This window comes from Rhipicephalus microplus, chromosome 8, assembly GCF_043290135.1.
Source record: "Rhipicephalus microplus isolate Deutch F79 chromosome 8, USDA_Rmic, whole genome shotgun sequence".
Classification (NCBI taxonomy): Eukaryota; Metazoa; Arthropoda; class Arachnida; order Ixodida; family Ixodidae; genus Rhipicephalus; species Rhipicephalus microplus.
Window position 1 is genome coordinate 10,544,122 of NC_134707.1, and position 24,778 is coordinate 10,568,899.

The 24,778-nt window shown below is 48.4% G+C and overlaps 1 protein-coding gene across 3 annotated transcripts in view; it reads left to right on the top strand.

The window, feature by feature from the left end:
- LOC119164115 (heterogeneous nuclear ribonucleoprotein U-like protein 1) overlaps window positions 1–20,806 on the top strand; it is a 68,085-nt gene extending 47,279 nt beyond the window's left edge. For 2 of the 3 annotated variants that reach the window (XM_037416219.2, XM_037416220.2), the window contains exons 12-18: window positions 2,960–3,088; window positions 3,281–3,449; window positions 4,188–4,415; window positions 11,699–11,794; window positions 17,517–17,818; window positions 18,616–18,673; window positions 19,972–20,806. In XM_037416219.2, the coding sequence (XP_037272116.2) occupies window positions 2,960–3,088; window positions 3,281–3,449; window positions 4,188–4,415; window positions 11,699–11,794; window positions 17,517–17,818; window positions 18,616–18,673; window positions 19,972–20,348 (1,359 nt within the window). In that variant the 3' untranslated portion in view covers window positions 20,349–20,806. Of the gene's footprint in view, window positions 1–2,959; window positions 3,089–3,280; window positions 3,450–4,187; window positions 4,416–11,698; window positions 11,795–17,516; window positions 17,819–18,615; window positions 18,674–19,851 lie in introns of all 3 variants that reach the window. The other variant, XM_037416222.2, reaches the window with a different exon arrangement.
- The last annotated feature ends 3,972 nt before the right edge of the window (window positions 20,807–24,778 follow it).

Genomic DNA, 24,778 nt, shown 5'->3' on the forward strand with positions numbered 1-24,778 from the left:
CACTCAGGTTTCAGGTCAGCATTTGTCCGAATTAAGCGGTGCGGAGCCGAATTCTGACGAAATAACGAAGGTTTGGTCCCATAGATTAACATGCACTTTGGCCGGGACCAATAGAGCCGTCCGAATTATCCGAATTAGTGTCGAATTAATGAGCTTTTACTGTATCCGCATGACCGTGAAAGTACACATTGGTTCAATGGCACAAAATCGCACTTACAAAGAACGTCTTCGAGCGCCCCCGATCGGTTACAGCGAATGGAGTCAGCGGTCTGCCAACCTTCTGGGAAATCACTATCGACCACCGATCAGGCATCGGCGAGGTGCCCATACATTCTTATTGTTAAACACGAACCCTGCTTTCGCGACCCTCTAGTTGCCGCTCTTCCCGACCCATGGAGCCTTCCTCCATGCCCCGACTGCTTTTTGTTACGCACCCTTCCGTTCTTTGGTCCCCGCTACTCTGAACACCCCGCATCGCTAGACGGGGCCCGTGTTTTCACACTGCCGCCGATCTTTCGAAGACCTGTCGACCATCTACCCTGTTTTTGATCGCTGGTGCTGTCATTGGCGTCGCCAGTCTGGAGTGACCAGACTTTTTGCCAAGATCGCTGGCCACCGACTGCATCCGATAGTCTGCATCTAGTGCACGCCCGTACGCTATCCCACCGACTCTGATAATTATGCGATTCATTTTGTGTTTAGGACTTGTTCTTGCTCACTTCGCAGTCGACTCAGCATGCCTTTCGTGCTCGTGTGGAAGCGCGAGAACGGCTGTTGATTTGCACGGAACGAATTGCGAAATATCAAAGTTCGTGAGGCCACGCAGACCCTCCAGCGCAACAAAATGACTTTTTGACCACGGCCGCCGATTCTTCGAACACCGCCGCGCGCACTGGTCTAGGCGGTCGTGCTTTGACTTCTGCGCGCACAGGCACTCTCAAGTTTTGATATTGTGATTCCATAATGACGTGCACGCAACAAGTGTCAAAAAACATGCACGAAACGTGGTTTTCGATGCAGACGAACGCGGCGGCTCCTCTTTATTGTCGTGACAGCAACCGTTGGGGAGCCTCCTTGCAGCGTGACAGCCGATCGGAGGCCCCGTTTCATAAAACGGCCCTCGGATTGCCTGTATGACCATGTGCATTTTTTTCTTTTTGCGCGTTTTTTCTTTGCCGGTGACGTTTGGAGTGCGTGAAAGCGGGAAGGCGAAGTATGGACGTCTCGAAGAATACCAAGATGGCGACCATCGGTGGCGCGAGAGGTGAACACTTGCTTTGTGAACATCGGTGTTTTTGTGCGATTTTGAGCCTCTTTCTCATCGATCACGCTGACAAACTTATTTTTTTCGGCTGTTTGGGGTTGGTTTTCAGCCAAGTTTGTTTGGTACGGCATAGAATCAGGCACTGCAGATGCCGAAATGAGTTACCGTAATTACTCGAATCTAACGCGCACCTTTTTTCCGGTTAAGCGAGTTCATAAGTCGCATGCGCGTTAGAATCGAGTACGAACGAAAAAATTCGGTCAATCTATTGCCATCGGCAAATCCAAAATGGCCGCCCCCTACGTGCGTCGGCATGGCGCGTCGGCCATTTCTGCCTATGTGTTTCCCATGTGCGGCACTTCGTACGTGTGCTGAGGAGTTCGTCATCTAGTAGTGCATTAGCATCGACGGCGTGGAAGGGCCGACTCCAAAAACTCGAGTGCACCACGATGCCGCTTTTAAAAGAAAAGTCATCGCGTGTGCAAAAACGGACAGAAATCAGGCCGCATCGTGGTCGTTCGGAGTTTCGAAACGTGCGTGCAGGGCCGGCGGAAACAAAAGCAGAAGATTGTCGACAGCAAAGCTTCAAGAAAAGGCTTCAGTGGACCACAGCAAGGTCGGTTTCCGCAAATAAAGAGCTGCTCGGCGAGTATGTGCTTGAGCAGAGAGCGGCACAGCGGCCCGTGACGACAGAACTGCTCCAAGTGCGGGCTATGCAATTAGTCTTAGAAAAAGGTCTAATGCGGAGCCAGTTTAAAGCGAGCAGGTGGTGGCTAACTAACTTTATGAAGAGGTAAGGCTTTTCCCTCCGAAGGGGAACATGCATATGCGAAAAGTTTTGCAGTGGAGTACGATGAAAAGCTTCACAGTTTTCAGAGGTTCGTCCTAAACTTGCGGCGCAACAACGGCTACCTGCTTAGGCAAATCGGGAATGCTGGTCAGACGCCTCTTTACTTCGACATGCCTGGCACCACAACCGTCGAGAAGAACGGGGCGAAGCAAGTTCGCGTGCTGACATCGGTCCACGGTAAAACTACAGTGACGGCAACACTCTGTTACACGTCAGATGGGCACAAGCTTCGCCCGTACCTCATATTTAAATGGAAGACGCTCCCGAAAGGAGTCGTTTTTTCGAGTGGTGTGATCGTGCGGGCCAGTGAGAAAAATGGGTGCGCGTTGCAATCGATGTCTTACTTTTTTTTTTTTTTTTTTCGCGGTGGAAATCGGGTGCGCGTTACAATCGAGGGCGCGGTAGAATCGAGTAAATACGGTATTTCCAAAAATTCATTTTTTTGGCAATTTTCGCTATCTGATTCCCGCGTCCCCCCTTACATGAACTCAAGACCGCCCTTATTGCTTCTGCTCTCATGCATCACGGACTTTTTCGGGCAAAAAAAGTTTGTTTTTTCAGTCGCAACTTTTTTTAAAAGCTGTTTCATTACTGCCAACTTCGGGAGTCAACGAACGGATGCCGCGTCACGCTCAGGTTCGCTATAAGCGGGCTCGACTGTATTATACACCTATTCATTCATTCTGAATACTTCGAATTTTTTAACCATTTAAACTCGAATACTCTACTATTAGTTCAAATATTCGCTCGCACAAGCTTACTGATAAGGCAAGTAAGATTGCGTGTGCCAGGTTTCAACCAGCTTTGTGCATCACTCAAGGATAGTCATTACACTTTTGATGTAGGTGATGGGCCTGCCGCGAAAACGCAACTACTCAGGCCGCTGGGACGTCCTCATCGAAAAGTCCACCAAGTGTCTCAACAAGTTGCTCGAGATGGCCTCCAAGACTCCGCGCAACTATATTCTTGACCAGGTGAGTTGGGCGCGTTGGTTTCACCAACCCTTGACAGGCTAACATGTTTTCCACCACCTTTTCTGAAGTCTTCACGTGCTGCTAGCTACTGTGTCTGTGTGTGTGTACACACTCCTGACTTCGTCAAGAAACGGCTGGCCAGTGGCTTAACCGGGGGTGTTTGGGCTTTTTCTGCGCGGTGCCTCGTTTCAGACCAATGTGTACCCGACGGCACAGCGGCGCAAAATGCGCCCCTTCGAGGGCTTCAAGCGTCGAGCCATAGTCATAGTGCCCACAGATGAAGAGTTCATCAGGCGCTGTCAAAAGCGAGAAAAGGAAGAAGGGAAGGATGTGCCGGACATTGCCGTCCTTGAGATGAAAGGTGCACACTTGTTCTCGTTCGTTCACTCTCTCTCGGGGAAACTGCCTCCTGAGGCAATGTACTTCGCCTGCTATTGCACAGTAAAACCAGAATGCTGGTTGCTGGTATTCACATGTGGCAAGCTGATGTAATGCATAATTTTTTATGATGCATTATATCAGATGTTTCTTGCATACCATTGGCATGTAGCGAAATCTAGTCATAGATTATCTCATGTGACATTGCTGTAACAAGGTTTGGCACATCTTGTAAGCGTCCTTGAGAGTTGGGTGCCCAAGGTTGAAACAATCTCTTGCAAACGTTTTATAGACCTTACCAAAATGCAGTCGTAAAGTATGGTAAGTGATGTGCCTGTTGCTCACAATACTCACCACGGGTGCGTTTGGTGCTTTCAGTTGTAGCGGTAGGATGCGGTCATGTGTGACTTTTTCAAACTTGGGAACCCACATCTCTTGTAAATCTGAAGGCTTTCCCACATTATTTGTTTGTGTCAACAAATCTATAGGGTCGAAGGTGTGCACTTGGTACTCGAAGTGTCAAGTTTACAGGGTGATTAGCTAGTTGCAATTGAGCTTGTCAGTCGTGGCTGTGGGTTGCTATGGGATTTGTCTGCGTGCACCTTTCGCAAGAGGGCAGAGGCTCAATTCTAGATCTCTGTTGTGAACGTCACGTCACTGCTGATGCATGCGTTAACGGCGGTCTCCCGTGCCTCGCTTCTGTGTGTTGCTGTGTACGCAGCCAACTTTGTGATGCCCGAGCAAGGGAGCCTGTTTGATGAGGTGATCTTCACGGAGCTCCCACGCGAGGAGGCAGAGCCTCTTGTGAAGAAGTACAACGAAGAAGGTCGGGCAGCGTGCGGACCCCCGCAGCAGCGCTTCCGGCAGGGCGGCGGCAACGACAACAACCACCGTGGTGGTGGTTTCGGCGGTGGTGGCGACCGGGGCGGATTCAGGCCTGGTTTTCGTGGTTAGTCATACATTTTGTTCTTTAAAGTTTGGCGCGGGTCGAAAAGTCGCGGTTTTCTGGAAAATTTTGGCGTTTTTTTTTCTCCTCGGTTTTATTGGCATCCTTGGACTAAGATCTTCTACTTCTGAAAATATCAAGCTGAAATTCGTACGAGAAATGATCTAGAAATGGTTCCAAGTGGGGAGCGGTGATGTGAGAAATGCGCGAAGTTGCCAAAAATAGCGTAGTTCGCGTTGTCCTGTCACGAAAACGACTAATTGGCCGGCATTTGCAGTCGTGCACGCATGCTGCGTAGGCCTTCCCCTTCACAATCCACTAGTAGCAAGTCTCGTATCTTGACGAAGAATAAACAAAAAACAAGAAAAACAATGCATACACTACGCATTTTGAATATCGCGGTAAGCATCGCGAGGCTGCCATTGATCGGCAGTTCGCTCCGCCTCCTCCTCTTATCTTTCCGGCAGAAGAGCAAAGCCTCGGACCTCGCAATCGAGTTGTTCGGTGTTTCTCTGCAGTTTTGCGTCATGGCAAGCTTCAAAAAGCGCAGTCTAGATGATCGAAATTTCAGAACTTGCCCCAAGTATCGAGGGAAATGGCATCGGGCGCTTCTCAAAGAGATAGCGAATGCCGATGTCACCGCGTACCAACTCTGCTCTGACTTCGGATAGGCCTAACACTGACACCGAACCCTGCGGCGACAGTGGTTGTGAATAGCTGCTGCCGTGGAATTCGTCGGTGCATCCCAAATGAAGAGCGAATTCTTTGAGAGTGAACGTAGACCAGTAGGAGCTGCTACTGCCAACACGCTGCCTAATCGATGCGCTTTGTGGTGGGTGCGCAATGCCCAACCTGCTGCGAACTGAAACTCTGCGTCCGAGAAATAGCTGGAAAGTGCAAAGGGCTTTCAGCATTCCTCGAACTGTGCTGTGAAAATACAGATTGTCCTGTATCTACACTTTCATTCACGCACGCGTCGAGACGTATTACTTCGGCCTGGGACCAAGGGACGACCGCTCGTTTCGACAGCGGCAGCTCGCGAGATAGTTTTGCTGTAAAGGTGAAGGAAATTCTGACATCACTCGCTATAGGCGCAGGCCGTGACCAACTTTCACGATTCTGTGTGATTCTCGGTCTTCCAAGAATTCAGTGCAAGCTGCTTTTCATCGTGCCCCAATTTGGTGCAAAAAAAAAATGGCTTCCTAATAAATAACAACTTTTCTAACTTTCAAACTTAATTTTCTCATTTTCGGTTTTTTTTTTTTTTTTTTTGACAATTTCATGTTTTCCGAGTCTACTTAAGGGGGGACGTGGCAAGTAAAACTAATTTTTTTATTAATGTACTGTTTGTGATGAAATTTGGTGTGTGTATGTGGATGATTGTGAGGATTCCAAATATGAAAACCATTTTCAAATACCTCTTGTACTTTTTGAGTTACAAGCATAATTATACTAATTAATGCTCTCCACACTTAAAGAGATAATTATTGCTAAATGAAATTATTTTTTCATATTATTATGTTCCCAAAGCATCAACTTGTGCAAAGAAGCTATTAGTTGATTTTTCTAGTTCTTGTAACCATAAATAAAATTTCCAAAACATGGATGTTGTTTTGCGCACACATCGCAGTAATTATAAAATGTGTTCTAAAAATTTTAAATGATGAGTAAGAAGAGAGATAAAGCTTTATTGCACTGCTAAAGGCCTCCTGAGCCTAGTGCAAAAAACGGAACGACTATATCAGTCTTTGTTAGAAAATGACAGATGTTCTAGCGAAGGCAGATAGGCAAAAATCAAGAGTTGAGAAAACTGACTTTGAAAGTTCACTCTTGTTTGTTAGTTCACAACATGCCTAAAACACTCAGAATCCTCCTGAGCAGTAATCCTGAGTTTATGTTTGTGAGGCGGCAGCGGCTCTCCCTTGGCCAATGCCTGATTGTGCGGGCACCAGGAGTCAGTCCCACTTGGGCACAGGTCGTGGTGTGGATCCTGGTCTGTGGATGTTACATGGTAATAAGTGGCCATGATGGCCCTCTCCATGCCAGGAACATCGTTGGGGTGGCTCTTAATGGCCCAGCCATAATAATTCGTCAACTTCTTTATCAGGCCCTGCGTCAGCCGGCCTTTGCCACCCATGCTCAGTCCTCGGCCTTTGGATTTGTGCTCATCAAGAAGGTTGCGCAAGGAAGTGCCCATTCTTTTTTTCACATGGTTCACACACTCCTGTTTCTTAATCACCATGTAGCCATACACCTTGTCTTGCGTGAGGGCAAGGTACGTACGGCTGTCACCGTCGCAGAGCACATTGATGTATCGAAGCTTGTACTTGGTAAACGATCTTTCAAACATGATCCTAGCTGCTTCTACTTCCATTTGGCCTGCATTAGCATCGGTGTTCTTTTGGCACTGTGGCTTGTGTTTCTCAAGCCACTCCTCATAGTTGTCGTCACCAGGCTTGGGGCCAACAGCACAGCCTTGGCAGTAGTTGGACAGGACACAGTGGTCCAAGACCAAGCCTGTGTACAGCTCGATTACACAGCCCACGCCAATATGACTTCTGTGCCCCCTCGTCATCCACGTGCCGTCGTAAATGACGTCAATGTTGCCTGGCACTCCTCCTAGGTCCTTGTAAATGTCATGCACCTTCTGTGCACTTTCTGCTTCAATGCGGGTGGCAGCTGATGTGGTGGCAGGGTGGCTGTACTTCCTTTGCAGTCTCTGGTAGGACTTGTGGTGCAGTGCTCGATGCGAAATGTCCATCGCAGAAAAAATGTCATTTATGGCAGATTGTTTTCTGCCAACTGACTGCACAGCCCTCAAAGCACGCACGTTTACCTCAAAGGGGTTCGTTTTTTGTTGCCCGGAGCACCTTGGGGACGACCACGCACTGTTCACTATGCCACAATTGTCACAAAAAAGTCCCATCCTCGCCGCGAGTCCAAGGCAGTGCGTAGTCTCGAGGCAAATCGACCCTTCGTCGCACTTGTTGCACTTTACTGACAAAAGCAGACCGTTCAGCATCTTCTTATTTACAATGAAGAATGTGGAGTCCTTACCGCCGTCATTTTCGTCGCAGCCTTCGTTCAGAAGCTCGAGCTTCCGCTTTGAAGCGGACTTCGATGCTACGGCATCCAAAACATCCCGCCTTGTCTGCGCCCGCTGCGCGATTTCTTCACTGCTCGGAATCTGGGCCGAAACTCGCGATAGAATGTTCGACGCGCGCACGCCCGGAGTTGCAACGGCTGCCGACGCGGTGCCACCGCAATCGGGTTCGCGAGAGCGTCCATCACGGTCGACGGCATCCGGCGGTCTGACATACGACGATGTGGCACCTTCCACACTCTCGGCCTCACAACAATCAGCGAAGGGTCTGAGTAGAGGCTCCGTGACGCTTGAAGAGCATGCTCCGTCCGGAACTGCGACTGGGACGGCAGCCGCAGTCGTCTGCCCTTTGTTCCAAGCTTTCCGACGCTTGCCGTACTTGTGGACGCTCCGGAACTTTTTTTGCGGCAACATAGCACCGCAGTATGAGCAAGCACTCAGAAGAGACCACCGATGTAAACAAAGCTTGGTAAAAAAAGCACGCGAACTATCACAAAAACAGCAAACTGGCAAAAAACGAAGCGCACGCCGGATGATTCTCGACACGGCGGCCGCAGATGCGCTCGCGCTTCCAAGGTTGCCAAGGTGCGCGGCGCAGCTTTGACCAGTAAGAGGTCGCGCCTGCTACCACGTGACCCGCGCAGCCAATTGGCATTCTTCGTTTTCGTTTTTTTACTTGCTCCTCGCGCTTTTATTTTCACTTGGCGACATACGAGACCGCGACCATATGGAAGCCGGCTTTCTCCTCTTTCCAAAGCTACCAAAATGGCGCCCCACAGTCAACAACTTGGCGCGTTTGTGCGGCGTGAACAACACCGTTTCAGGGGCTTTTTTTTCGCACTTTTCGGCGACTAGCCTCGGCAAAAACACTATTTGCGGGATTTGTAGCGCACGTTTCGCTGTAATATTTTAGAACAAAGAAGTTGAAGGTCTGAAGATTACGAAAAAAAATAAATCAGAAAATCGCATATTTTGACCAAAATCGGCACTTTACTTGCCGCGCCCCCCCTTAAGGGGGGACGTGCCTTTGAGAATGAACTTTCTTGTTTCTGGTCGGATGATGACGAAAATTGCCACAGACACTAAGAATGGCTTCACTGTGCATCCACAAAAATTTCGAGACGATAGCACAAATACCTAATGAGAGACAAATTATTTTTCAATTGAACCTCGTGGAGGGGCTGGAGGATTTATAAAATGACAAAAATGGTTGGTAATTGCTGTATCCACTGCCAAATGTATGTTGAAGGGGGCTGCGTTCTCAAAATAATATATTTGCAACACTAAAACTTGTAGTTAACGTTTTCTCCAGTGACATTGCAATGAGCACACTTGCACTACAAACAAGAAACTCTATAAAAAATTCTTTAAGGAGTAAAATGAAAAACTAAGATCGCAGCCCCCTGAAGCACAGTTCGAGGAGCATTACAAAATAAACGGAATCAAAATCCGTACAGTGGTTGCCCAGATATCTGCTCCACGAGCTGAGTATAATGCCAAAAAAACAGTATTGAGAAAACTGTGTTTAAAGTTTCAACTTCTTTTTACGTCTCTAAAACACCTAAAGATTGTGATCTTAAGTTTGTCTTGTGATATATGACTCTTCAGGTATCTCGTCTCTGACCAGTGTGCCTTGGTTGGCCTTTTTTTTTCCCCCATAATTTCCTTTTCATGTTTTACAAAGAACAAGTATAGATTTCAAACCAAGTTCTTTGTATGAAGGAGTGGTGTGATAGGTATCACAGAGAAGAGTGTAATTGAATAAAACCATATACTAAAATTATTACACATACTTTTTTGTGCTGATGTTGTAATTAGCATAATTAAGTACTTGATTACAAATATTCACTGAGCTTTTTTTTTATTTGGAGAGAGGTATATTGCATCAGAAAAATGGATCACACCATGACGGCCTATGCCTTCTTTCTAAATAACTAAGTTATGGGCGGAAGACTGATGGCACGGGAATTTCTAGCAGTATAATTAATGACACGAAACGGGCATATAAAAATTCGTGCCCCTGATTCACACATGCTCTTTCGCCGCTTTAGCCGTGAAACGCATCATCATACAGCCGGTTGCGGAAACTCTAATCTACAGCAATTCATTAACCTCGGAACATTCATAGACGTTCGTGGCGATACCAAGCACGGCTCCAAGCACGTCTGAATCGCATCACAAAAGCTTACTGACAGCACTCCATATGACCGTGGGGTGCGCAGCCGCGTGGACAAGTGCAGCCGGCGCGTAATGCACTTGCCGGCGGCGTTCGATGACGATGCGCGAAATGTGTAACCACGAAGACAAAAAATCGGCACGCACTGCACTTAACATTGCATTTTCGAATGACGACGCGCGGAACTGCTAGCCGCTGTTCCGAGCGATCCTTGGCAGTGAAGGGGGGGGGGGGGGGTGACGAGCTTGACTGTGTTGCCATATACTGACATGGTTACACATATTTCTTGTGCTGAAGTTTTAATTAGCATAATTAAGTACTTGTTTACAAATGATCACTGAATATTTTTTTATTTGGAGAAAGGTTAATTGCATCACAAAACTCGATCACACTATGACAGACCATGCCTTCTTTCCTAGTAACAGGTATGGGCAGAAGACTGGTAGCACAGGAATTCTTAGCAGTATATTTAATGACGGGAAACGGGCATATAAAAATGCGTGCCTCTGATTCATACATGCCCTTTTGCAACTCTAGCCGTGAAACGCATCATCATACAGCCGGTCGCGGAAATGCTAATCTACGAGGCTTTCATTGCCTCAAAACATTCATAGACGTTCGTGGCGATACCAAGCACAGCTCCAAGCACGTTTAATCGCATCACAAAAGCTTATTGACAGCACTCCATATGACCCATCATGAACTTACTTACAGCGCAACACCAGAAAAAATACAGGACACGAAAGGAGTAAAACAGAAAGAAAAGACGGCGCTGTTGTACTCCTTCCCTGTCCTGTATTTTTTCTGGTGTTGCGCTGTAAGTAAGTTCACGATGGATCCTAACCAACTGGCCCAACTTACCGTCTTACTCCATATGACCGTGGAGTGCGCGGCCGCGTGTACAGTGCAGCCGGCGCGTAATGCACTTGTTGGCGGCGTTCGGTGACGATGCGCGAAATGTGTAATTATGATGACAAAAAATCTGCGCGCACTGCGCTTTGCATTGCATTTTCGAGTGACGAAGCACAAAACTGCTAAGCCGCTGTTTTGAGCAATCCTCCGCAGTGGGGGGGGGGGGGGGGGGACGAGCTTGACTGTGTGGGCCGGTGCCGATGCGTAAAATGCCCGTACGTGGTTCAAAGGAGCTAGCGAGTGATGTGCTTCATTTCTTGTGAAGAATCACGTCGCCACGAGTGCGCTAGCGCGTTGTTCCTGCCCGCAGTCTCGCTGTCAGTTGAGCTGGGGCTAAAGACGACTCCGATGATGCGCCGCGCTCATAGACCGTGAGCCCGCTCGTAGTAATCTAGTTGTGCATCTGGTGCAGCCGCCTATAGTAATCTGATTATGCCGCCGCTTAGAGCTTCGTTGTTTGCGTAGAAGCACGCTGCCACGAGTGCGCGAGCGCGTCATTCTTGCCCGCATTTTCGCTGTCGGCGGAGTAAGGGCTAAAGACTACTTTGATGACGCGCTTGCTCGTAGAAACCTAATCGCGCATCCTTTTACGGCTCCCAACTAAAGTGTAATTATATCCTGAGTGATCATCGAGCCGTGAGCACGTAACAAAGTAGCGATTTTCAAGAGCCATGTCCTCGCGACGCACAAGCGGCAGACGACGATCTCCCGGAGCGAGCATCGGGCCAATGGCGAGGAGAGCTGGGGCAACATGGCGGCCATGGCCGATCGAGGGCCTTGAACCGACCTTCAAACATTTGCTTTTTGTGCGCTTGTTTTTAAAGTGACCAGCTGAAGCGGGAAAGTTGAACACAGAGAAATGCTCTTTTCGATGAGCCCAAGAAGCCGGCTCTCGGCCCCGACATCGCGAAGCTATAATTTTTCAGAAACCACTGTTTTCTCGCGATTTCCAGTAAAAGTTTCGCTACCTAGGTGGGTCAAACGAATTTTCCGAAGCACTTCTGTGCATCCCCTGGCCTCGTGTAGTGTGCCTGTTTGGTGGCTCTATGGTGAAAAGCGCAGTGTCAAGCCAGCCTGTAACTTGTCTCTCTACAGGTGGGTTTGATCGACGGAGACCGTACCCACGAGGTGGTGGACCACCTGGCGGTCCTGGTTTTCGTGGCGGACCGCCCGGTCCCCCAGGCCGTGGAGGTGAGTGGAACACATTCTGCTGTTGCTTTTTTCGCTTGTTTCCAAGAGATTCGGATAAGGTTATGGCCACAATAGTGTCAAAAGCACACCATCGTGCTACATGCTGCACTTGTTTCATTTTATTTATTCAACCTTAAGGGCCCGAAGGCATTACATGAGGGGGCGTCGTACATCCAGGTTGCAAGTTTCTAAGCAATGTAACAATATGAGGGTGCACACTGATTGCATGATGCTGCATGTGATAACTTGTTGTTTCATCTGCCATAGAATCATTGTAAAGAAAGTTTGATGGACATTGCTTCAATACCATAGCTGGAGTATGGAAGGTGTCTCTTAAAGATTTCTTCTAAGCTTTCTTTTGTTTTCTGTTTGCTGCTTTTGCTTTGGCGTAGTGCTACAGTATATTTGCATGAATTCCATGTAAACCGACATACGGTATTTACTCGGGTAATCTTCGCACCCCCCACATCGCCCAACAAAAAATACTTTTTTTTTTTCCAAGTGATTATCGCACCCCTGAAAATTGCCGCAACAATGTCATCTGCTTGTTCCAGTCTCTGATGATGATAGTGCATGCCATCTGGCGCCATCTCCTAAGCATAAAGCGTACCATTATTGCAAAGTGATTCAATTCAATCTAAGCCAAAGTGGCAAACGGGCGTTGCGGAGTGTTGTGTTCGTAATGTTGTTACGTTATGGGGCGATACAGAAACTACTTAGCTGCTTTCAAGTTGAAAGTGATTGGTCATGCACTAAACAACGGCAACAGGGCTGCCCGTACGCCCTTCAGAGTCGATGAGTTTTGTGTTCCCTGCTGGTGACGGCTGCTGGGACTGGGCCTAAGACCGGGATTGACGGTAAACTTTATTTCGTCAGAAGGCAACTGCGAAGAATTCTTTTGAATCCCCATCACCCCAATACTGACATTCTACGCTTACCTTTTGCGAGCTCCGGTTGAGCGACAAACGCTACCGCAACGCCCACAAGCTTAGCGTATAATATTCTAATTCTCAACTATTAGCTTGGGCCTTTTGTGCCTCAGATAAATCTTGCCTTGTGTTAAAGCTGTGCTTTTATTGCCGAGGTAAGTATTAATTAGCACTTCTCAAAGCTTGCTGTTAGCTGCTCACACGGACGAGGCGAACGGTAGGGGAGATCAGTGTGGCCAGAGCCTCCACCATATAATGGAGTGGGAGCACTGAAGAATTCTTCGACCCCCAGCCATAGATATTGGCAAGCTTACGTCTTGGGGGAAGGGGGGAGGGGGTGTTAAGGGGGGACGTGGCAAGTAAAACTAATTTTTTTATTAATGTACTGTTTGTGATGAAATTTTGTGTGTGTATGTGGATGATTGTGAGGATTCCAAATATGAAAACCGTTTTCAAATACCTCTTGTACTTTTTGAGTTACAAGCATAATTATACTAATTAATGCTCTTCACACTTAAAGAGATAATTACAGTGAAAGCTCGTTAATTCACACCTCATTAATTCGAAATTTTGGATAATTCGAAAAGGTCGCCGCAGTCCCGTCCGCAGTTCATAGGAGACCATGTGTAAAACGATTCGTTAATTCGAACAGAAATAGCTGCCTCTACGGATAATTCGAAGCGCGCGCCGCCGAGCGTCTTTATCGTCAAACACTAGTGGAAGCTTTTACGGTCGAACGATAGGTGGCACGACCAGTTTTTTCGAGCTTCAAGTGGCCTCCGAGCAAAGAGGGAGCAAAGTATGGCCTCCAAAATCCAGAGAGGAATTTTTTTTTCCCGTAGCCCTCCCGCTATCTCAGCGCCTGGCGCCACTTGTACGCGGGACCCACGGGACGCTGACGAGTCGGCGGAGTAGTCCTAGCAGTCCTAGGCGCACGTTGTTCGTTCACGTCGTCAAGCCGTCTTATTCCGCATCGAATTTGCAAGATGCAGCGGGGAAACTACTGCGCGAAGGCGTCACGTACTGGAGAGAATGATTTTGTGCGCGGGCGACAGGAAGGACTTCGGCATTACGCTGCTCACTGCCATGCACATGTTGGTGCTCGCATGGGAACAGGTGACCGCGACCACAATCGCAAACTGTTTCCGCCACAGTGGATTTGCAGCTGGAAGTGCGCAGGATAGTTGTGACGTCGAGGTGGATGGGGCTGAGGAGCTCATGCCAGTGGCATTGCGTGACACTCTTCGGGGCGTACGTTTTGCCGATTATGTTGAAGTTGACACCGGTGCATTGGTGTGTGGTGCCTGCTGACTGATGAGGACATTATCGCTGAAGTAGCCGGTGCGCAGCCTGATGCTGAAGAGCCAGAAGGTGAGAAAGACGAAAATGACGAAGCGCCTGTGTGCCCGTCAGCTTGTGCGGTGATGGAGGCACTTAATGTGGCGCGTCTCTTCAGCTTCGAAGAGGGTGAAGAGGATTCCCTGCGCCGCGTCCGCGCGCTGGAACAGAGAGCCGCAGCTGTGGCATTCAGAGAAAAGAAGCAGATAGTCATCACCGACTTTTTTGGCCAATAAATATTTTTCGTGCCCCCACTCCCGAAATCCACCCAATTTTGCTCACTTTCATTATTTCGAATTTTGTTTAATTCGATATTGCTCAGCGTTCCCGTGGAATTCGAATTAACGAGCTTTTACTGTATTGCTAAATGAAATTATTTTTTCATATTATTATGTTCCCAAAGCATCAACATGTGCAAAGAAGCTATTAGTTGATTTTTCTAGTTCTTGTAACCATAAATAAAATTTCCAAAACATGGATGTTGTTTTGCGCACACATCGCAGTAATTATAAAATGTGTTCTAAAAATTTTAAATGATGAGTAAGAAGAGAGATAAAGCTTTATTGCACTGCTAAAGGCCTCCTGAGCCTAGTGCAAAAAACGGAACGACTCTATCAGTCTTTGTTAGAAAATGACAGATGTTCTAGCGAAGGCACATAGGCGAAAATCAAGAGTTGAGAAAACTGACTTTGAAAGTTCACTCTTGTTTGGAAGTTCACAACATGCCTAAAACACTCAGAATCCTCCTGGGCAGTAATCCTGAGATGCTGTGGCCTTGGCCTCTGTAGAGCGCAACCCAGTTTTGCGCTTCTTTGTCGTGGAACAATGCGCCTTTTGAGCCCTCTTTACCCTTTTGGCATCCTTTTCGGCTGCTCGCCGCAAAGAGCAGTCTCCTGGATTGAAGCCCAGTTGAGCAGTGATCTCTTGCAGCGCACTCTTGCAGCCACCATTGAAACGGCAGACTGCATCTGCAACTGCACTTTCCACACTTCGAAGGGAGGCGAACTGGCTCTTGGACTTGAGTGACCAAATGAGGCTGTTCATACTCTCCACAGCGTTCTGGGTTTTTCCCTGCGCACACCTTTCAAGGAGCTCTTTGTTCGAGAGGCGCTTGTAGATTGGCAGCAGTGCCACTCGCACGTGAGGGGGCAGTTTATGTTTGTGAGGCGGCAGCGGCTCTCCCTTGGCCAATGCCTGATTGTGCGGGCACCAGGAGTCAGTCCCACTTGGGCACAGGTTGTGGTGTGGATCCTGGTCTGTGGATGTTACATGGTAATAAGTGGCCATGATGGCCCTCTCCATGCCAGGAACATCGTTGGGGTGGCTCTTAATGGCCCAGCCATAATAATTCGTCAACTTCTTTATCAGGCCCTGCGTCAGCCGGCCTTTGCCACCCATGCTCAGTCCTCGGCCTTTGGATTTGTGCTCATCAAGAAGGTTGCGCAAGGAAGTGCCCATTCTTTTTTTCACATGGTTCACACACTCCTGTTTCTTAATCACCATGTAGCCATACACCTTGTCTTGCGTGAGGGCAAGGTACGTACGGCTGTCACCGTCGCAGAGCACATTGATATATCGAAGCTTGTACTTGGTAAACGATCTTTCAAACATGATCCTCGCTGCTTCTACTTCCATTTGGCCTGCATTAGCATCGGTGTTCTTTTGGCACTGTGGCTTGTTTCTCAAGCCACTCCTCATAGTTGTCGTCACCAGGCTTGGGGCCAACAGCACAGCCTTGGCAGTAGTTGGACAGGACACAGTGGTCCAAGACCAAGCCTGTGTACAGCTCGATTACACAGCCCACGCCAATATGACTTCTGTGCCCCCTCGTCATCCACGTGCCGTCGTAAATGACGTCAATGTTGCCTGGCACTCCTCCTAGGTCCTTGTAAATGTCATGCACCTTCTGTGCACTTTCTGCTTCAATGCGGGTGGCAGCTGATGTGGTGGCAGGGTGGCTGTACTTCCTTTGCAGTCTCTGGTAGGACTCAGCCTAAAATTCTGCTGTATCAGTGCAGCCAATAAAGTAAATTGTGAAGTATGTCATGTTTCTGAAAATAAAAAGCAGCTCTTGGATTTTACGGCTGTCTATATTTTAAGCGTCTAATCTTGAATAATGAGGCCTGTTAAAAAAAAAATTGTTATAAAGTAAGACATCTCCACCAGGCTTGAACAAGCAGAGCAGTAGCAGAAGCAGTAACAACAACAAAAGCGGGTGGTGTCATAATTCTTATCAGAATAACCACCTTAAAAGACAACTAAATATCACTTCATAGAGATGGTAGCGCTCCATCGCTTGACCGTCGTCTCCCACACAGAATTTTTTAGGTTAGTTTTACTATAGTCATCAGAAGAGATGTCCCACAAGCGATGATATTCTTTCACGAGAGAAAAGAAAAAAAGTTGCTTCGTCGTTCATTTTCGCCGTCACGGTGCATGCAAGTCTGGAGCGTAATTTGGAACAGCCGCCGCTGCCGGGTTCTGCGGGCACTGCAGGAGAGGGACCTACCCGAAATTCTGCAACATCCCCCGCTGCACGAGGACCGTTTGACCGGTCATAGAAACGGTCCCCGTCTCCCCCGAGGATCCGCGAGGAGGTCGCGTCAACACACTAACCCGTGGCGTCGTTGTCACGTGATGCGCCATCCTCGTCTCTCCTCCAGGCATTTCTCCCTTGTGTGAATCCCGCTTTAGGTACCGCATCGCGGAGCACTTGCTCATAGCTGTTGACCACCTGGCAGTCAACTTGCCGCTTCGGGAGTCTCGGTATTCAGCTGTGGAGGTGGTGAATATTTCATGGGCGGCATTGACGGCTACAAGCGCGGGAAACTGTTTTCGCAAGGCCGACTTCGTCCACGTCGGGCCCGATGCCGAGCCTGAAGCTTCCGAACAGGACCACTGCGGCGGCCATTTGTAATAGCGCGTCGTCAACTCTGACATGGGATAGCGGGTGGGACATCTGTTGCGATGGTTTCATTACGATCGATGATGATGCCGACACTGCGGAACCGTGCACGGATTAGGGCATATTGAATGAAGTACGCGGCAAAAGCGTGTTTGGCGGAATCGGATTGCGAGAACGACGAAACTTTGGAGCCAGTGCTTCATGCAGCTTATGCCCCTGGCCTCAGCGAAGAGCACACTGCCATTTGAAATGAACTCGAGACCGCCCTTATCGCTTCTGCTCTTCGAAACAGGTGCATCACGGCCATTATTGGGTAAAAGGCTTTGTGTTTTCACTCGCAGCTTTTTTTGAAGCTGTTTCGTTTACTCGAACTTCGGGAACAGATGCCGCGACAGGCTCAGGTTCGTTATAAGCGGGCTCGACTGTATAATGAGTTTTTGGATATGTTATAATCGGGTTCGAGTGTATAAGCTCTCCACCAGGAGTTGCCTTTATGGATCCACACTTTTTCTGTAGACATTTCTTCATTGTTCTTATTTTCTTTCTGTAGGCTATGGTGGACCACCCCCACCATATCGCGGTGGCGGAGGCTTCCGAGGAGGCGGCGGTGGCTTCCGGGGCGGGCCCCCGGGTGGGCCTCCTATGGGCAACCGCGGCGGCCCTCCACCACCACCTCCGGGACCACCAATGCGCGGGGGCGGAGACATGAGGAGGGGCGGACCACCACCCCCGAGGGGGGGAGGTGGAGGGTGGGGCGGGCCCCCACCACCACGAGGCTATGGGGGCGGTGGCCGGCCTGGACCTCCACCACCTCACGCGTCACCTCAGGGCCCCATGCCACCTCAGCAACAGGTAAGCATGAACTCTGAAAGCACATTTATTTCTAGTCTCTTCTCATGTGGACAGCGAGGTGGCGGCCGTATTTTATTGTTGATCTTGTTATCTAGGGTTTGTTTTGATGATTTGGTTGTAACTTACTGCTATGTTACTTGATGCAATATCAATGTCGTCGTCGTGTGAGTGAGGTTGCCCCGGAATTGGCAAAGGAGATCAGCCGTTGGCGTTTGAACAATTGTGGTAAAAGAAAGCCACGTAACGTTTTTATGGAGTGCCCTGGCGGCGCGGGGACAGCTTGCAGAAGATAGTGCCATCAACCACTGAAGATAAGCGAAGTGCAACAAAGAAGCTCTTTTCAAACAGTGTACGCATGTGTCAATTGCAAAAGGTCAAGCTACTTAACTCTTTCTTTTCTTGCATTATTGCATTTTCTGTGCATTCCGAAAGAAAGTTTTCACAACTTTTGCCCGGCATGATAAATGTACCCCCAACTTTGCTCGACTTTTCGGATGAAGATGTGCAATCATTCCGCAAGTATATACGGTATTTGAAAGGGCTATCTTTTGAGATTTGCACTGCTGAGCTTTTACTTACTGCCCTTTGTCAGGTCAGTTGAAGCCAAAATATGCCAAAGAATGGAAGTGCACTACAGCGTGTTCCACATGCAGCCCCAGAGCTCCAGTTGTGCTCTCTGGGTTGTATGTTGCCCCTCCGGAAAGTTTTTTTAGGAATTTCGTGCTGGAAATACTGGCTTACACTGCCAACAGGCCAGATGCTGAAAATGCTGCTTTCTTTTTTCTTCTTTCCCCCAGTCCTATGGTGGCTACGGCGGCGGCTACAATCAACAGTACCAATCGTACGGCCAGCAAGGTACGAATATGACTCTTCTCTCTTTCTGGGATTTCTGGGTGCATGAGGCATGTTGGTAATGTGCATGCGTTTGCTAGTTGCTTGCGTGGTGAAAGGTCGTAACTTGCTCAAAAGAAATGACCTTGTATAACTTCTCTTTTTGAAGCAGAAACCCAATGGCACAGGCATTTGAACTAAGCTGCAATGGCTTTTGCGGCATAGCTACACAGCTCTACTGGGTGAATACACCGTAAATGACTCGCTTCTTTCTTTTTGTAGCCGTACAACACCACAGCTGAGGCATTAAGCTAACGTGAGTTTTAAGCTCGAGTTGCATGCTGTCTGCCCGGCTCCCAAAAGTACTCGAGCTAAGTTTTAATGCAAGTTGGTTTGCTAGCCTTATTCATATAGAGTGCTGTCTAATGCTTATATAAACCCCTCTTCCTGCTGCGCAAAAGTATCAAAATTCCAAAAATATCCGAATCATGCAAGAACGTTGCAAACATTATTAAATACGAGTTCCATAAGAAGAAAGGAAAGGCAGGCTCGTGACACGTGTTGTGTTACGCATGCTTGAGACCACTTTCCCGCAGTGGTCGTCCGACCCGTCGCAGCACCGGTTTTCGTCTGGAGAAAGTGTTTCCTTACTAACCCCCTTGCTCCATACGGGGGACTTTGACTATGACATCCTGTTGTCGACGAGAAAACCATATTAATAAGAGGCACATTCTACTGACGGAAACGGTTTATGTGACAGTGGTGAGCTTTAGCACTCCGTACGCAGTGTCCGTAATGGCATTCCACATGAAACGAGTCATTCTTGGTATAATGCAGAAGTGCTTTATACAAAGCATAAAGGCCCGCCCATACACATCTATTGCAGCGTGTCAGCGCACGTCTTTTTGACGTGGTGCTGAGCCCTCTCTCTTCATGGGGAGAGGGCACGGCACCGCGTCTGAAAGCCATGCGCTGCGACAGATACATGGGGTTGGGCCTTACCATTCTTGCCGTTATGGACACCATGTACGTAGTACTGAAACTTGCTGATGCGATGGGCTGGACAACTGCCATGTGCGGATCGGTCTTTTGTCGCACGTTCTTCGCACGCCACCTGAGTCCGTAGAGAGAGAATGGCTTGGTTGCTGCCATTTGGGATACGGCCACACGTGGGCGGTGTTGTTTGTGTGTGCCACACGCAGGCTGGCCCCTGCCGCCACAGCCCCGACGTCAGCCGTGGTGAATGCGCTGGTTCTCCTCCCCCCCTGTCTTCCCGACTCTGCCCCCTTCAGCGCGAGTGCTTTTCGGGGTTACCTGCGCAGGCTACGGGCAGCCGCCGGCTCCGCAACCGCAGCCACAACCGCAGCCGCAGCCACCCTACGGGGGCCAGCAGGTGCCACCCGCTGGGCCCTACGGGCAGCCAGCCGTCGTTCCTCCGGCCGCCGCCGCACCTTACGGCCAGGCCGTCACGGCGCCGTACGGCCAAGCCGCGCCCCAGCAGCCTGCGCCGGCCGTGGCCTACGGACAGGCTGGACAGGCTGCCCAGTACCAGCAGTACCAGCAGCAGTGGAATCAGTACTACCAAACCCAGCAGCAGCAGCAGCAGCAATGGAACCAGTACTACCAGCAGCAGCAGACGTACGCGGCCAGTGCCGGCGGCTATGCACCCATGCAGCAGATTCCATCCGCGCGAAAGTAGTGGACGCCACCGGTTCCGGCTACCACTCTTGGCTACCCCTCCCCCCTTCTGCGAGCCCTCTTGTGTTCATAAAAGAGCACCCCTTCACACTCCTTTCTCAACCACACGACACCTTTCTGTGGTGAGAGGCAAACACCACTGCCACTGCTGATCTTGGATGAAGGGGGTTTGCGACAGGAGGGGGATACTCAAGCACGGAGGTAACATCACACCAGTCACGTTTCTTTGTCATTGTTGGGTGGGGCTGTTGCATCGCTGGTGGCTCTGGTTCCACTGTATGCGCCGTTTCATTTTTCGATGCTGTTGATCGCTCGAAGGACTGTTAAGGACAAGAGCAACAAACTGAGGCAGCGTCTCTGTGGAATCGCAGGGCCGGGTGTCATTTTGTATTTGAAAATCTGGCATTCATACCAATATTTGTTGTCATTGTTCTCTCTTTTTTTGGCTCTGATCAAAGGTGTGCGATTCTAAAGGGCGCTGTTTGTTACTGAACATCTGTGGCTTGGCTGCGGCATCCAATGTGTATGTGTTGATATGCGAGGCAAGTGGCTTTTTTTTTTTTTTTTTTTTTTGCGAGTGTGATAGATTGGGGGAGAGGGCTCGTACTTGGGAAGGTCCGGGGGAGAGCTCGGCTCTTAACGGGTGCAATTCTTTGCGTAGGCAGGCCTTCTTTTCTAGGTATCCCGCATGTACCATGCGTTAGTGAGGCGACGGCATGCTTTCCTAGTGGTTGTGCAGACTTGTTGATCGGGTACCTTAAAGATCGTGTTTCATTGTTCATCGCGCTATCGAAATTTTTAAGACACATTTCTTACCGCATATTGACAGGAAACAAAATTGTGTTGTTTTGTTGTAGTGTTCAGCAGAGTTGACCTGTGTGCTGTAATCTAGAATGGTGGCCATACAATAAGCAATGATTGTCACACTCCATGTGTTGGGCGAAGGAAAACTGGTTCCAAGTATATTGATTCCGTTTTGTCCTTGAGGTAGTGTTAATTTCTTCTAGTGAGCAGTGCATGTTAACGATGTTGCACTTCTCTGAGAAGTTCGCTTTTGTGTACACTGAAATTGTGCTTGGCTTGTATTGATTGGGAGCACCTTTTGCTGCCTTTTTTTTTGTTGTCTGTTTCATTGTGCATGTTTACATATACATTGTATTTTTTATGACATTTTTGCTGGTACCTTGAGTATGTATTTGTCACTTAGTTAAAGACATACCAAGAATGGAATTTTCACATTTTTTTTTCCTGATCATCTACATCGGCCACCAGTCCTGGTACCCCATCCGCCATAACGCACACTTCATTGAAAATCTCATGCCCATTTAGCTAAAAGCACATCATCAGATTGGCAATGTGCGAGAATGGCCTGTAGTTGATCTGCATGGCCTTTCGAAAGCTGCAATTGGCTCGATTGTTACGCATCCTTGCTTCTTCATCGACTGTCTACATTATAGTTTTTGACTTGACCCTGGTTTTGTTGCGTCGCATGTTCTGTACGACTCATGGGAGGTAGCGGAGGATTGGGAGGGGGGTGGCGCTTGGGGCGGCTGCCAATGATGGTGTATCAACTTGTACATTCTGAAGAACTTGACTATATCTCGAGCAGTTTTGATCATGCCTCACACACCCCTATTTGTACATCAACATCTCTAAATAAAAAGAGTGTAATAAAAGAAGATGCATTTCGGTATACATTGTTGTGTGGTGTCTTTTTTTTATCACCTCGCCCGCTTTTCTCTGAAAGTGCGGGAAATAGCCTAGAGTCGCTGTACAGCATTCACAATTTCCTGCTATCGCCCAGAGGGAACTTTGGCGTTGCGGTCATTTAGCCACCATGGGAATGATAGGTAGTAGACTAATTGCGATTTGCCCAATTTTTGTGCGTGGGCTCTAGCACAAACTTATGGCTTGGTATGTTGTCTCTTGGTATTTGTTTTGGATAAAAGAATAAATAGCTGATTGTTTGTGAGCAGACTTGAATTGTTTAGCCTAAATAACTGCTGAACATTACCTAAACTTCGTCTTGCGACAAAGCGGATTGGAAAGAACCGTAGAGTTTCCTAAAGTCAACTAGAGGGAACTCTGAAGCGGGGATCATTCGGCGACCATTGAAATGATGGATAGTACACGGATTTGCCTAGTCTTCGTACTTTCGGGCAGCGAATCTCGCTTGTGGCTGCGTTTATTGCAGTGTCTTGGTTTTGTTTTGAAGGAATGAACGAACCCTTTTGAACTTTGTGACCCTATTTGAAATAAGTCTAAAGGAATAAGGTGGGCAAGTGCTGAACCGCTGAAAATTTGCCAATTTTTGTTTCGCGACAAATAAGCTCCAAGCCACGCGAACACCAATGAAGCCAGAAGTACAAAGATTAGACTACCCATCATTCCCATGCTCGCTGAAGCGCCACATCACTAGTGTATATTTAGGAAACTACGGGAAGAACAAAGCTTAAATGAGTGTGTACTAACCACAATTCCATGCTGGCTGAAACACTACGCATGCAACTCCCATTAAAGCGGCCCTGCAACACTATTTTGATAATCAGAAAACACTGCCGATCTGCAAGCCAAATAATCTAGCGCAGCACGCGTCTTCGAATTCACTATAAGTCATCAAAGTGAGCTGAAAATTTATTTCCTTCGACGAATGACCGAGAAAACTCGAAAATTTCTCGTAGAAGGTTATCAGCCATTGGCCGATTTGAATCTGGCGCGCTCGGCCGTTATAAGAATCGCCACGACTTGTGCACGCGTGATCACCTTAAAGGCCAACTCCGGCGATTTTTTATAGGTGAATGGATCTTAATGAAATTCGCTGGGTACGTTCCTTTGCACATTTCCATTATTTATGGCAAATTACAGGTTTGAGAGATGCGCTGATTATTTTCAAATGAATTCTAAAGATTGCCTCGAAAAGCTCACCTCGCTTTTCAGAATTATTGGCGACGCTGTCTGTGTGACGTCAAGTTTGGCATGTCAACGGAAGTGACGGAGCCAATGGCATTGCTACTTTGGCCGCTACAACGTTTATGGTGCTGGCCACAAGGTGACGGCGGTGGTGTCTGGCACGGGTACAGTGAACACTTCCAGTGCACTCTAGCACGGGTATAGCACGAGAAAGCTTTCTTCCTTCCTCGGTGGTGTTTGGCCGGCGCTTCGCTGGTCTGGCTTTCAGATTTTTCGTACTACACGCCGTCAGGACCAGTGTACTTTCTCTGGTTCGTGTACTGACACGCTGACAGGGATCCCGCTCTGGTTTCGGTTTTGCTCTTTTTTTTTTTTTTTTGTCTACTGCCTGTTTCTGAGGAATGGTTTGGAAGCGCTAGCTTAGACGCGGTAGAATAGATGAGCGCAATGAGTGTTCGAACGCGTAGGAGCGTTCCACGGCTGTCGCCCGCTCGATGGGCTGACCGCGGGGACACGAACGCAAGCGAAACGCTGGCACAGTAGCCCCGCATCTCGTTGCAGGCACTGCGCCGTGCTCCCGACTGGGCTGCAGAAATTAGGTGCCTTTCTCCTGGCCACTACCACCACCATCTCGTTGCAATTCACAGAGAAAAAAAAATTAAATAAAGAACGCTCACGTTTTCTTCTTGCGTTGCATTATTTATCTAGAGATTTATTATTCTCTTTAAGCAACAAATTCATAAACTACGTATGTCTTGTTAAATAATTTTCGCCATGTCACGTGCCACAGTTCGCAACGCCAGAGCACAGTTCCCTACATAGAGGACCAACGTCATTGCATTGCCGCGCAGGCCATGCCGCGCGCCCGCAGAAGTAAGCGGGAGCAGCGTTCATCTTGAAATTTGATCCATTTCGCGGCGCGTAGCGTCGCAAATTTCCGCTGACGTGATTGTGAACGCCTTATCTACGCATTGCGCTTGTCAGCTCAAAATCGTCAAACCTGGTGAGTGGTTCTTTAAAAGAGCAGCGTATTTGAAGAAAAAAAAAGTGCTCCAGGTCACGAGGCGCGCGTGACGCATTTTCTTTGCCCATGCCATCCCTCCCTGCTTAGCCAACACCACTTAGATTGAATAGTCTAGGTGGTGTTGGCTTAGCTTCCAGCGATTTCGTCCGGACGAGAGAAGAGAATGCGATTGCAGCGTGTGACAAATCACAACTCCGCTCGTACTGGACGGTATAGAGTTTCATACAATTATTGTATGAAACTCTACGCTGGACGAAATCTTAATATTTTTGCGGCGTTTAATTCGTGGCAATAAGCTCTTTTATTGAATCCGTTCCATGGTTACTTGAGAAAGTGTTCCGGGGTCTCTTAAACACTAGTTCCGGAGTTCCCTGTAGTGTATGAGGAAACTCTACAGTGTTCTGGACATAGTAACATTCTGTTATCTTGGTAATTCTGATAGGTCCAGAAAATTGCTGCGGTACTTCATATGGTCGCCAGCGAAAATGCCATATTTT